General features: G+C 44.8%; 1 protein-coding gene across 1 annotated transcript in view; it reads left to right on the top strand.

Moving 5' to 3' along the window:
- RBM26 (RNA binding motif protein 26) overlaps window positions 1-14,604 on the top strand; it is a 101,572-nt gene that overhangs the window by 29,221 nt on the left and 57,747 nt on the right. The window contains 2 exon segments of the mRNA XM_067563284.1: window positions 911-1,070; window positions 9,483-9,647. Of these exon segments, the coding sequence (XP_067419385.1) occupies window positions 911-1,070; window positions 9,483-9,647 (325 nt within the window).

The raw sequence follows: 14,604 nt of genomic DNA, 5'->3' as shown, positions 1-14,604 counted from the left end.
CTGCAGGTGGCTGCTGCCTTGGGATGCCGGCAAGCCCCTGGTGGCTGCTGCCCAGCTGCAAACCCAGGCACAGGCAGCTGCTGCACCGGAATGCAGGCAAGCCGCAGGCGGCTTCAGCCCCTCTGGCAGCCCAGGATGCCAGCAAGCCCCAGGCGGCTGCTGCTGCCCGGCTGCGATCCTGGGTGCGGGTGTGGCTGCAGTCTGACTGGTAGCCAGGGCATGGGCGGCTGCCTGCAGCTCCTGGCTGCAAGCTGGGACTGGGAAAGCTGTGGGGGGCTGCAACCCCTCTGGCAGCCCGGGACACCAGCAAGCCCCCCGGGCAGCTGCCACCTGGCTGTGAGCCCAGGCATGGGTTTGGCCGCAGTCTTGCTGGTAGCCAGGGCGTGAGCAGCTGTCTCCAGCTCCTGGCTGTGAGCTGGGACCGGGCAAGCCACAGGGGGCTGCAGCCAGCTCCAGGCTGGGATCAGGGAAGCTCCTGCGCCATGGCTGGGATCGGTAGTGGTTGGGGGGCAGCCGGGAGCCTGTGTGCTCCCTGCAGGGAGCTGAGTGAGAGATGTCTCTCTCGGCTCCCCCCACACTGCCCCTTAGGTCGGTGGAAGTGGTCCTGGTGAGGACGCACTCCACCAACCCAAGGATAGCAGTGTGGACATCAGTTGCTACTATAATTTATAGCAGTGGCTGAAAGTCGACATATCTTATGTTGACAAATTTCTGTAGTGTAGCTAGCTATTGCATCAGATTTTTCCTACATCAGTCAGGATTTTGATTTTACAAACTTGGGAGTACAGTGAAAGAACTAGACTAGAATATTTTGCATCTGGCCAATGATTCAATTTTTTTAAACAACTTGTTTAGAAGTCTATACGATGTTTAAAATTGGTGGCTGACATGATTTTTAATTTTATTGCAGGCAAAACTTTATCAGAACAAACAGTCCAGGTTTCCAGAAGAAGGTGCAGTTTGGAAATGAGAATACAAAGCTTGAATTGAGGAAAGTTCCTCCAGAACTTAACAATATCAGCAAACTTAATGAGCACTTCAGCAAATTTGGAAACTTAGTCAATTTACAGGTAAGAGCCACAAAATTCAGTATTCTGTGACAACTTCTTGATATTAAAGGGACCCACAAATGAGGAAAAATTGTGGGCCTTTTTTTTTATTGCTTTATAATTAATGAAGGTCTGAAGGTTTTTTCATTTTTTTCTGCCTATTACTTTTACCTTCAAATAATTAGAAATATAAAGTCTTTTTGTTTTTGATGGAAATCTCCTTGAAAGTCCATATATCTGAATTGAGAGCTTCCTCAGTCCTTAAATGGAAGGTTCATGGGGTTTAGATTTTAACTAAAATCTTCCCCATAGCTGTTTCATCTGGCACTTATGATAAAGGATTTAAAACTCTTAAAACCAATCTGACCAAAAATTCTTTTCCCTCCTCAACTGTTCAAGTTTCATACATGCCATAACCTAACTATTTTCCCAGCCTTCTATAGTTTTCCAAGATAAACAGGGAGTATACAGGATCTGGATTTCTCAACTGTAACAAACAGACAAATTTCTATAATGAAGTTATGGTTGTACATACACTGGCACGTACACAAAGGACTGGTAGACTTTTTAACCAAACATTCCTAAAAATAGAAAATATGAACAATTGAGTGTAGATATATGATGAATATTCAAGTACTTCCACATTAATTGCTGCTTAGAAATATATATGTGAAATATAATTCTTGTACTAGCCTAAAAAAATATGAGAGCTGCATGCTGTTGCCCTCCATCATATTTCACTGTGGATCTAATGTGTGATCCACAGACCATCCTCCAGTTAACCTTAGTTGCCAAATCTTTATATACAGACACTCCCTTGCCTCAACTTTACATTGTGAACAAGAGATCACAACGTACTATATCTTTATGTATACTAGTACCATTTAGAAAAAATAATCTGCATGCACCTTTCTACTATGGGGCATACAGGAAACTCCACTATAACATGCACCTGCCTTTACCCTAACTCTCACTCCTTTAAGTCCTATACATCAGAGTACTGTAGTTTAAGCAACTAGTGTGATTCATCAAGACAAATAACCAAAGTCTTTCTGGCTGACCATGTTACTCCCAAAGGCTTTGGCTTTTATTCCTCAACGTGTACAAAATGTATTTATAACTACGAATTAACATCAAACTGGTCTTATATAACCAGACACCAAAAACAGCTAAATGGATTGAGTTTCCATATAATTCCTGTAGTGACTGGGTATGGAATCTTCTTTACTCTGAGGTAACCTCCCCTCAGCCGTCCAAGTGGGTACGCTTTGTTTTGTACATTTATTTAAAACAGTGTGAAATGTTAGGGTATTTGACCATTAGGTAGCCTTCTCTCAATTTTGCTCAGTTTTTTAACAGTCTTTGATGTGTATACATTTACTTCAGCTTTCAGGTAAAATTGCTTCTTGACATTAAGGATGTTAATTTGTTAATTTCCTTGCGGTTTTCAAAACATTGGGCCAGAATAGAGTTCAGGACTTCTGAAACACCTCCATCTCTCCTTGGCCTGTAGTATGCAGGAGCTCTGACTAGTTGCTGGGTCCCCACATTTCTCTTTGCCATGTGGAGCTTAGGAACTCTTATGTACATGGTTTCCTGGCTTCATCAGATCTCTGGAAACTTGTACAATTCTTCAGATTTTTCTTCGAGTGCTTGCTCATTTCGATTCCAAGCAGGTGTGCGCGTGCCACTTGCATGATTGTCGAAAGGTTTTTCCTCCAGCCGTGCCCATTGGGTCAGTGTAGGTGCCCCCTGGAGTGGTGCCCTCATGGCACCGAATATAGGGGCCTGTTGACCCCCCGCCCCTTCAGTTCCTTCTCACTGCCAGTGACAGTTGTCGGAGCTTCCTCACCTTGCGTTCACAAGCATTCTTCTAGCATAGTGGTTCCTGATAGTTTAAACCTAAGTTAAGTTAAAATTAGTTGTTGTTAATGTTAATATTGTAGTTGTACATGGTGCTGGCCATGGATGCCTCGGCCAAGGGGGGGCACACCTTGGTTAGTTCACAGTGCAAGGTTTGTGGTCCGTGGGCGAGTTGTCACTCCATATAAATGTCCGGGAGCTTCAGGCAGTCTGGCTGGCATGCCAGGCTTTTCTGCCTCAACTTCAGGGGACAGTCGTGTTGGTGATGACAGACAACACCACAGCAATGTTCTATATAAACAGGAAGGGAGAAGCACACTCCTGTGCCAAGAAGCCATCAGCCTGTGGGACTTCTGCATAGCCCACTCTATCCACCTGGATGCATCATACCTGTCGAGTCCAGAATGAACTAGTGGATCACCTCGGCCGCTCCTTCACCACTCACGAGTGGTCTCTCCGCCTGGATATAACGAGACATTTTCCGAAAGTGGGGGTCTCCTCAGGTGGACCTCTTTGAGATGTTCTCCAACAGGAAGTGCCATCAGTCTGCTCTTACTGGAACTACAGCCGCGGTTCTTTAGTGGATGCATTACTTCTCCCATGGGGCCAGTTCCTGTCATATGCCTTGTTGCTGTTCCCTCTTATTCACAAGGTCCTCCTGAAAGTCAGAAGAGACAGGGCCTCGGTCGTCATCATAACCCCAGCTTGGCCTAGGCAACACTGATTCACAACGTAGCTGCAACTGTCCATAGACACCCGGATCACTCTGCCCCTGGTCCCAGACCTCATCACTCAGAACCACGGACAGCTCCACCACCCCAGCTTGGGCTCACTCCACCTCACAGAATGGAGGCTGCATAGTTAAGCTCTACAGAGGCCATGTGCTCACAGCAGGTGCAGGAGGTCCTCCTTTGTAGCCGGAAACCATCCACTAGGGTGGCATAATTGGCAAAATGGAAAAGTTTCTCCATCTGGTCGTCTCAAAATGTTACTCCTTCTGACCGGGCTCCGCTGCCCCTTATCCTGGACTGTCTGCTGCACCTGAAACAGCTAGGGCTAGCTATTTCATCAATTAAGGTGCACTTAGCAGCAGTCTCTGTGTTCCACCCGGGGGAAGGAGGCAGATCAGTCTTTGCCAATCCCATAGTTTCGCGCTTTCTTAAAGGACTAGAACAGCTTTACCCTACGGTTCATCACCCCATACCAGCTTGGGACCTGAATTTGGTGCTTAATAAGGTAATGCGGGCCCCCATTTGAGCCTTTGGCTACTTGCTCCCTTCTGTACTTGTCCTGGCCTTCCTTGTGGCAATCACCGCAGCAAGAAGGATGTCAGAACTTAAGGCATTGACGTCGGACCCACCATATATGGTGTTCTACAAGGACAAGGTGCAACTATGCCCTCACCCAGCTTTCCTCCCCAAGATGGTTTCCCACTTCCATACAAGTCAGGAAATCTTTTTGCCATTGTTCTGCCCTAAACCACACGCTAGCAGCAGGGAGCGTGCCCTCCATTCATTTGATGTTAAGTGGGTGTTAGCATTCTATTTGGAGCGTACCAAGTCGTTTCGGAAGTCGAACCAGCTTTTCATAGCAGTGGCAGATCGGGTGAAGGGCACTCCAGTGTCATCCCAACAAATTTGTCTTGGGTTACTTGTATCAGAACCTGCTATGACTTGGCTAAGGTTTCAGCCCCATCCTTGACAGCACATTCAACCAGGGCACAGGCAACTTTGGCAGTGTTCTTGGCGAAGATCCCCACATTTGTCAGGATGCAACATGGTCCTCCATCCATACGTTCACTTCACATTATGCCGTTACCCAGCGGCTAGGGATGACACGGGATTCGACAGGGCTGTGCTGCAGTCAGCCGTCTGGTGAGCTCCAACCCCTCCTCCTAGGATCAGCTTGAGTGTCACATGCTTGAAATCAACATGAGCAAGCACTTGAAGGAGAAGAAACGGTTACTTACCTTTTGTAATTGTTGTTCTTCGAGATGTGTTGCTCATGTCCATTCCAAGACCCACCCGCCTACCCTTCTTGTTGGAGCTGAACAACAAGAAGGGGCGGCAGGGCATCAGGGCCGTATATTCGGCACCATGAGGGCACCACTCCAGGGGGTGCCTGCACCGACCTGACGGGTACCGCTGGGGGAAAAAACCTTCCGACGATCGTGCACTCGGTGTGCACACACCTGCTTGGAATGGACATGAACACCACCTCTTGAAGAACAACAGTTACCAAAGGTGAGTAACCGTTTCTTTTCTCAGAAGCCTGAGTTGCCCCATCATTACAAAGATTCCACCTCTTCTTACCCTGTATAGAATTGATAAAATCTACTAGGACAAATGCATACTTGGAAGTGCACATCATTATGCTGGAAAAGGCAGATTGTAACTATATTTAGTTGTATGAAATGTTTCCAGTTTTTAGACAGACAGCAAAAACTTCTAAAATTTCAAAATGTAACTTTAAAATATCTGTAACTTAAAGTGTTTCAGCAAAGAATTGATTTCTCATTTGACTGACTTAGATTTAGACTCTCCTGTGCCTAGTGGCACATGAGGCTACCCAGTTTTCCCACTGCTGTCTGTCCAGTGCAAGATGTTTGACTTCATCGTAAGTTTTCTCCGTGATGGCAGCATCATTTCTGATAAGTCTTGTGATAAGTCATTCTTTGTCATCCAGGCTTTTTTCCTCCCGGGTGGAATCCAATGTAAGACTTACGTTGTACTTCTGCCACAGGATAGCCTGATCGCGTGGCCAAACCACTGTAGCTGTCTAATTATTGAATAGGCCGTCTACTGACACGCACGGCACAGAACTTTGGTTTCACAGTCTCACCAATAAATGCCCATGATTTGTCTTAAATAAAGCTGGTGGAATGTATTCAGCTTTCTGCTGTGTATTTCTACCATATGCTACATTTCAGAGGCATGTAGTAGTGTTGAAAGGACATTAACATTTTACAATGTCATTTTCATGTGTAGATGTATCTTCTTCTTCTTCCAAATGTCTGGCAAATGGGAAAATGAGCTGCTGCTTTACCAGTTTTTCTTTCACTTCTTTAGTGATGGTCATTAGCAGATATTGTACTTCCAAGATAGAAAAAAGTCATCAGCTCTTCAGTAGTCTTCTCCATCAATTACACATCTGCCAGCGTTGGCAGCATTCTCTCCTGTCTCCATGGTCTTGTTCTTCTGCATATTGATGTGAAGTCCCACTTGCAGCTTCTGTTTTTGTGCTCATAATGAGTCTTTTCATTCCATCCAAGTTTGTATCCAATATGACTATATCGTCTGCAAAATACAAGCCTTGCACTTATCACAGTCTGTGACAATGCAGGGGAGAAACAGGGATAATATACAACCTTGCCTTATGCCAGTAACAATCTTAAACCATTCTGTGTCTCCATTTATCACACACAGCTTTTATCAAATTAACAATCTGTACTGGAATTGTCTCAGGATCTTCTAGGGGGCTTTTCTGTGAACCTTATCAAATGGTTTAGTAAAATCAAAGAAATTAAAAATCATCTTCTCCTGGTATTCTAACCTTGCTCAATAGTTCTTCTCAAGGTGAAAATCTGGTCTGGACTCAACCTACCAGATTGAAATCCAGCCTGTCCCTAAGGACTTTTTCATCCTACTCTAGATGATAATGCAAAACACTTGTTCAGGTACAGATAGTGTTACCCCGACCTTTGGGTTGGCAGAACCTCGGGTAACTTTACTTTGTGTGAGGTGGTGTCAGGAAATAAGCCAAATGGAGACACTGCTGTCCAGTGGATAGATGGACTAGTAGAAACAGTATAACAACAAGAGTGCTCTTACTTTAAAGCTATACTTTACTTAGGCACAGGCACTTACACATGTCCACAACAGGTTAGTAAAACACCCCAGCCCTCAATAATTACCGAAGTTTGGGGCGTTTTTTGAGTGGTAACAGCTTTTCGACTGGCCTGATCTTCCATCTGTCATTGGAGGATCCAGAAGCCATGTCCAAGAAAAGATCCCAAAGAGTCCAAGCCTCTCCCCCCATTTATCCTTTTTGTAGGTAATAACACATCAAGAAAAAAAAAACTCATTTGGCAAGCAGTTTCAAAAGCTAATCAAGAGGTTGCCTCAGAGTACTAGTTAACTAGAGGTGTTCCTATAGAACACCTCTGAATATCTTGAGACCTGGACAATCATCTTTCAGAAGGCATGCATAAATAAGCTTATTGGTCTTTTCCTGAAACACAGATCCCAGCAAATGCACCAGAGCATCAGAGGAGGGGTGCAGGGTCAGGCAAAGGTTGAGCAAGAGGCTCCCTTCCTGTGATCGCCCAAACCTTCTTCCCTCCTGACTTAGTCATGCCAAGTTGTAAAGGCCTGAAGAAAGGCCTACCAAGTTTGGCTGCTGTTAATGTAATATTGATTATCGTACTTGTTGCTATCATGGTCCCTGGCCCTTTACTGGTCTATCAAAATCTTCCTGTACAATAGGAGTGTCACCTTTCTACAGTTACCACAAATAGGCTACTTCCCCCCTTTTAAGGATTTTATAGAAGATGACACATCTTCTCCAGTCTTCAGAACAGACCTCCTTTTCTCAAACAATTTTTTACAACCTGCACATGTAATTCACCATCATTTCCTCTCCAGCTTTTAACATTTCAGCATCTGTCTTATCATAACCTGTTGGTTTACCACTCTTCAGTTGGTTTATGACCTCAGTTACATCCTCAAAGGCAATTACTTCTAGTGATTTAGGTAAGTCTGCTATTTCTTCACCTCTCTGAGTGTGTTAATGGTTCTAGCTGGTTGAGTACAACCTGGAAATTGTCCATCCAGTCAGATCCTTCCTCTCCAGTTAAAATTGTACCAACTCGAGCCTTCATGATGCCACAACAGTTTGAGGATTGAGATGTCAGTTGTTTAGCTACTAGAAAAAAGCTTTTTAGAATCTCCTTTCTTGTACATCTCCTTAGCTTTTATCTTTATTTTCCATCCATTCTCTTGTGTGTTCTGATGGATCTTTTAACTTCCTTGTCTTTGTCCACATGCTCTTATTGCAAGATAGCTCTTTTACTGCTGTCTCATTTTTGTTAAATTCTCTTCTTTAGTTCTTTCATCTCTTCAACAACCTCCATGCGTTTGGTTGCAGGGAGCCATTCTCCTTTCTTAGATCTTCTCACCTCCACTGTAGTTGTGGTTGCATTCACACTTAATTCTTGAAAATTTGTCAATGTAGTTTTCCACACACAGTTTTCTGATTATAACCATAATTATGAAGCTATTACTGAGTAAGTTATTTTATGCCACAAGAGGGAATATTGAATAATTTCATTCAGCTGTTTGGAAGATAGAGGTTTTTTTGCTAAGTATCTGTATACATTCTACTCACTGTTCTACATGTGTAAGTATACTGTAACTGACATTGGTTTACCTTCTTATTGTTATGTTCTGTATATACCTTTGGTATTACTAAGCTATATATACTATAGAAACGTGGGCTATTTTAATTCAGTGTGTTGGATATTTCAGTTTAAAATACAAAAAAGCAGTCTTGGGAGGCGTGATGGTGGTGAAATTTTAATAATACCTCAGGAAGATAGTAATAAAATTTCTCTTAGGCTTGATTAGTTGCACATAGATTTGTAAATGACTGAAAAGAGAACAGGCTTGTGATCCTGGGATGTCCTTGCATAAATATATATATACAGAAACCCTGTTAAATCAGAGTGCAGTTGTATATGAACCCCATACTATTGTGCCCAGAAGTTTAATTCATGATTTTTGAAAAAAATATTTAACTTCAATAGCAAGAGACACTAGTCTTCAGTAAGAACTATTTGTATTAGGGATGTAAAAGCTTAACCATTTAAATGTTTTAAACAGCTGATTACCGTTTAAACTGGGGATGGGGGGAAGGGAAGCGGCAGCTGGGCTCGGCTCCCCACGAGCGGCAGGAAGGCACGGAGCCCAATGCAGGGAGGGGGTAGCCACAGCTGGGCTCTGCTCCCCGCAAGCTGGGGGGAGGTGCAGAGCCCAGTGGGGGAAGCCACAGCTGGGCTCAGCTCAGCTCCCCGTGATTGAAAGCTGCCCAGCCCAGCTACAGCTTTGCACGGTTGGTGGAGGGAGCCACAGCTAGGCAGCTCTCACTTGGCAGTGAGGAACCGAGCCCAACACGGCTCCCCGCCCCAGGCGTTTAACCGTTTAAACGTTCTATTTTTAGAACATATAAACAGATTTTAATTAAACTAATTTTTACATCACTAATTTGTATATAAATGTGCCTGTTTTAAAACTGGTGTATTTTAATTTACAAGTATGTAAGTGATTTTGTATGACTAACTTTTGTTTCTCTCCCTATTTAAAAACAGCCAAACTTAAATATTGTAATATTAAAAATAAATCCTTTCAGTCTAAAGTCACAAATACTAAATACTTAACCCATAATGGATTTAAACTAGAAGCTTTTGAGCTCCTGAAAATAGTGATTTAATGGTAATATTGACTGACGTCAGTTTGAATATGTTTTGTTGGAATTGCTGTGTTCTAAGTTTGACTTTTCTATATAAAATCTTAGGTTGCCTATCATGGTGATCCAGAAGGTGCCCTTATCCAGTTTTCCACACACGAGGAAGCAAAGAAAGCTATATCAAGCACAGAAGCAGTATTAAATAATCGCTTTATTAAAGTCTATTGGCATCGAGAAGCCAGTGCTCCACAAATGCCAGCTACCATGCAGAAGGTAAAGGAGTTAAGTCTGTATGCTTGAATTTTAGCTAAATTTTGTTGAAATTGGTCATTCTTATTCAATTACTGGAAAATAGATGACAATTTATAATATAAATTTTAAAAGAACAATAACTAATCCTAGTTGTAACTGATTTTATTCATAAGTTTTATAATAGTGGTCGTGGGTCTTAGGCATGAGTTTCAAGAGCTGATTAGCAAAATATGAATTAAGCCTTCACATGATGTCTTACCTAAGTACTATTATGTGACTTGTGGAATATTCTAATCCATGTAATTCCTTTTCTTCTTACATAAAGCAAGGATCTAAACTAGTGTCTGCTCTGCTAAATGACATAATTGTTTTTAGCTGGTATAGTCTTTTTCTTGTAGCAAAGTGTGAGATGTGAGAGATTTATGCATCTTGTTTTTAATGGGAGAGTATCTCTCTGCTCTGCTCTACACCCCCAAAAGTACCTGTTTCCCCTGCTTCCTTTCCTAACGTACATGCTCACTCCTGTAGGAAGGTCTGGTAGAATGTACTTCTTTACAAAGGTGCTCCTGTAGGAATATAGAAATGCGTATGTTCCTCTTTAGGAAGGGAGTACATCAAAGGTGTGCTTTAAAGAACATGGAATTTGGAGGGAAGTGATGGAGGGGAAGTTCCCTTTTTGTGGGGGGTAAGTTCCCTTTTTCTTCCCACAGGTGTGGGAAGAACTGAAAGTGAGACTTAGGATGCTGCTTGGTGATAACCCACAGGCTTTGTTAGGTTGCTAATCACCAGGTGATCCTAGTTTGGTTTGATGGAGGCCCAGATGAGCCTAATAAAGATTCTACTATGCAGGTTGGGGCTGGAATGTCTTCCAGCTAGCCCCTCCTAAATGGATATAGGGTTTCAGAAACTCCCCTTCAACTTCAAAAAGGCCCTCATGTGGCTCAAGAAGGTGCAACGCTCCTAAGAGTGGAGGGGCTATGAGTTGAACTTTTCCAAAGGGAAAACTTAACTCTTAATAAGAAATAAGGACAGAATGTACAGAATACTATGAAAAGCAAAATAAAAAAAAAAAAATTGGAATTACCAACCACAAAAAAAGTAAACCCAAATTTTTGTACTCCTTAATCTGCATCTCAGGATCATGAATATGTGTATGTTTTTCTTTGAGTGCTTGCTCCTGTCGATTTCAGTTAGGTGTGTGTGCACTCGTGCATGGTTGCCGGAAGGTTTTTCCCCAGTAGTACCCATAGGGTCGGCTCTTGCACCCCCTGCACGTCCATAGCACTCCATATAAGGGCCTGCTGAACCTCCATTTCCTCAGTTCTTTCTTACCACCTATGACGGTCGGCTGGAATCCATCACCTCTTGCACAACAAGAGTCCTTTTCTCCCAGTGCTTCAATCACTTTGTACCTGTAAATAGTTCAGTTAGCTTTAATAGTATGCAGTTAAGAGAACAGTTAGTAGTTAGTTAGGTAGCTTAGGCAGATCCCCTAAGGGATCAGTCTGTTCGTCCAGGGCATGCCTCGGTCCCCTGGATTCAAACCATGCAAGGTGTGCTAGAAGCCCATGCCAAGGAGTGATCTACACTCCATATGCCTTAAATCTCTCGGGGAGGCACACCAGAAAGACTGGTGCAGAATCTGCAGGGGATTCCGCGCTCGCACCCAGAAGGCCAGGAACCAGAGGTAGAAGTTCCTCCTGATGGAAGCAGCTCTTCGACCATCTCCGAGCCCGTTGGAGCCGGCACCCAGTTCATCGGCGTTGGTTAGAAGTGCCCCAGCCTCTGTCCGCGACCCAGTGCTGAGGAAGGACTCAAGTACTCAAGACCCTCGACACGGTAAGAAGTTGCCGGCACCAAGAATGGAGAGTGCTTGGCACCGCTCTCATTCACCAATCCCTAGGAAAAGGTACAAAAAGTTGGACAGGGGTCGCTCACCCACTCTGAAACCATCGGGACAATGTAAGGGAGATAGTATAGTGAGACCGTGTCAGGCCATTCAAGCATTATTCCTAGAACCACAGCACCATTGACTCTGGTCCTGGAGAAGGATGTGTCGAGTCCGTTGCCGGCCACTCCTCCCTCCAGGGAACTGGATGAGGAGGTGGAGGACATTCAGTCACCCTCCACCCTGGAGACATTTGAAACGGCAGGGACTCATTGAGAACATGGTGCTGCAGTAACCACAGTTCCGGGGAAGACCACCGGAAGCGTTAGCACCAGTGCCGCACAAGTCGGTACCTCCCAAGGGGAAGCCCACTCTGATGTCCCAACAACCGTTGCCCCAGTACTGGTCACTGGCACCGCACCACCATGGTCTCAGGGAATTGGGTCCGGATCAGAGTCTGAGGTGGAATCCCTCACCTCACAGAGAAATTGGTGCTGGGTCAGGAGTTGGCACCAAGGCCAAGAGATGTCTCAGCCTTTTGCAGTGCCATGGCTCCCTAAGTGGTAAAACCCATCCCAATGGCCCTTCTGGACCCTGTGGACTTTTCACCAGGTGCAGGGACCCCAATCCAATCGGTCCTTGTTCTTAGTGTCAGGGAGCGGGCTCTACCACACTAGATCAGAGACCATCTCCCATTCCAACACCGGTACCAAGCAAGACCTCAATCCTGGACACAGCACTGATTATGGAGGCACCTATTTCGGTACCGAGTCCGACGCTGCCGGCGCTGTGGAGGAGACGGAGTGCTCGGTATCATGCGACCCTCTAGGTGCCAAGGGACAAGAGACTGGCCCATTAAGGAGTCGTCGTCCTCTTTGCCGGATGAGGAAGTGGCGGGCACCACTCCGGCACCAACAATTGAGGACAATAGGGCGCACCAGGATCTTCTCTTCCATGTTGCGCAGAACCTGGGAATCCAGGTCGAGGAGGTTGCTGAGGGGGACGGACCCAGTGATTGATATATTGTCCCCATTAGGGCCATCAAGGGGGGCCTTAGGATTAATAAAAACTATTGAAAAAAATATGAAGCCAATTTGGCAAACCCCATCCTCAATCCCTCCAACCGCAAAAAGGGTCGAGCGCAAATACTTCGTCTCGTCTAAGAGTAATGAGTATCTGTATACCCACCACCGCCTGGGCTCCCTAGTCATCCTGGCTGCCAACAAGAGGAAAAGGCAGGGGATCCAACGCCCTACACCTAGAGCCAACGAGGCCAAGAAAATGGACCTATTCGGCAGGAAGGTGTATTACACCGGCGGCCTACAGCTCCGTCTGGTGAATCAACAGGCTGTCCTGAGCAGTTACCCCTATAACACCTGGGCATCTATCCAAAAGTTTGTGGAGTCTATCCTTGCTGACTCCAAGAAAGAGTTTGTGGCCCTCATGGAGGAGGGCAAGACGATAGCAAAAGCTTTATTACAAGGGGCTTTAGATGCAGCGGATGCAGGTGCCTGGACTATGACCTCGGGGTATGTATGCATAGCAGCTCTTGGTTGCAAGCATCAGGCCTCCCCCACGAAGTCCAACAAATTGTGCAAGACCTACCATTCGAGGGCCAGTCGCTGTTCTCTGACCAGAATGATGCAAAATTGCAGTTTAAAGGATTCTAGGGGTACCCTTAAGTCCTTGGGAATGCACACACTGGCACCCCCAGAGGAGACAGTTCAGACCGCAGCCTCTTCCCCAGTTTTACTGGCCCCATCAGAGGCAGGATTTTAATGGTAGGAGGTGCAGAAAGAACAATAACAACAGAAGAAAGCCCTACAAGTTCTCATCTGGTCGAAATGAGGGCCCCACGAAGCAGCCTGTAGGCCCAAAATAAGACTTTTGAGGGTGTGCTTGAGGATGGCATAGCAGTACAGCACTCAGACCCTCCACCACTTTTATTTTCAAACCTTTTATCCCATTTGTACCATGCATGGACCCAGATTACTTCAAACTAGTGGGTCCTATGCACGGTAGAATTGGGATACTCTATCCAGTTCCACTCCCTCCCACCTTTATGTCCCCCCCATTCCCCGTCCCTCATGAGCAACTTCTAATTCAAGAAGTTCAGCAGCTCCTGGTGGTGGGAGTCTCTTCGCAAGAAGGAACTGAGGGTTCGCAGGCCTTTATGTGAAGTGCAATGGACGCACGACTCCCAGGTACTACTGGGGAAAAAACCTTCCGGCAACCATGCACAAAGCACACACACACTGAATTGGAATGAACATGAGCAACACATCTCGAAGAATAACAATTTCAGAAGGTTACTAACCGTCTTTTCTGTTATCTGAATTAATATCTGATCTCATATCTGCAATTTATATCGCATTCTCAGTTTTATAACATCCAGATTTTTACCACGATTTCTGATGCCTCCTGATTCTGTGGTAAATGTATCTGTATCTGTAACTGCTGTTGTCCACAATTTTTTCCAGATATGAAAAGGGCAGTTTGGAATTAAAAAAGTGGTTTGTTTTTCAATGATCTATTGATCTTTTAAATTGGCCTAAGAGTAGCTCCTGTCCCACTCAGCTTCCTGTGCCCACAGGGAGAAAGTCTAGCAATGATAAAGATGATCTTCCGTAGGGCTCTCAGAAGCATTTTTCAGTCTTACACAAATTGAATTTTAATTTTTTTTGCCAAACAATGCAGAAATACTAGTTGTCAGTCAGGATATGATCATCAAATGTTTCAAAGACCAGCTTGTCTTGCTGCACTTCAAGGAGAACAGTTTGCAAAAAGTGAACAGGAACTTCTTGGAGGAGACACCGCCTCCCACTCCCAGCCCCAGTGACTGCTAGTAGCAAATATCCCAAACAGCTGGGGATGAGGAACTAGATGGGGAGGGCTCTGAGTTACTACAGTGAATTCTCTTCCAGGTATCTGTCTGATGGATCTTGCCCATATGCTAAGGGTCTAATTGATTACCACATTTGGAATCGGGAAGGAATTTTCCCCTGGGTCAGATTGGCAGAGATCCTGGGGGTTTTCACCTTCCTTTGCAGCATGAGGCATGGTCACTTGTTAGTTTAAACTAAAGTAAAT

Source organism: Emydura macquarii, unplaced genomic scaffold (genome assembly GCF_026122565.2).
Source record: "Emydura macquarii macquarii isolate MOO-44397 ecotype Brisbane River unplaced genomic scaffold, CSIRO-AGI_Emac_v2 contig_2473, whole genome shotgun sequence".
Lineage (NCBI taxonomy): Eukaryota > Metazoa > Chordata > Testudines > Chelidae > Emydura > Emydura macquarii.
Note: the sequence above shows the minus strand (reverse complement) of the source record. Positions and strands in the feature narration are given on the sequence as shown.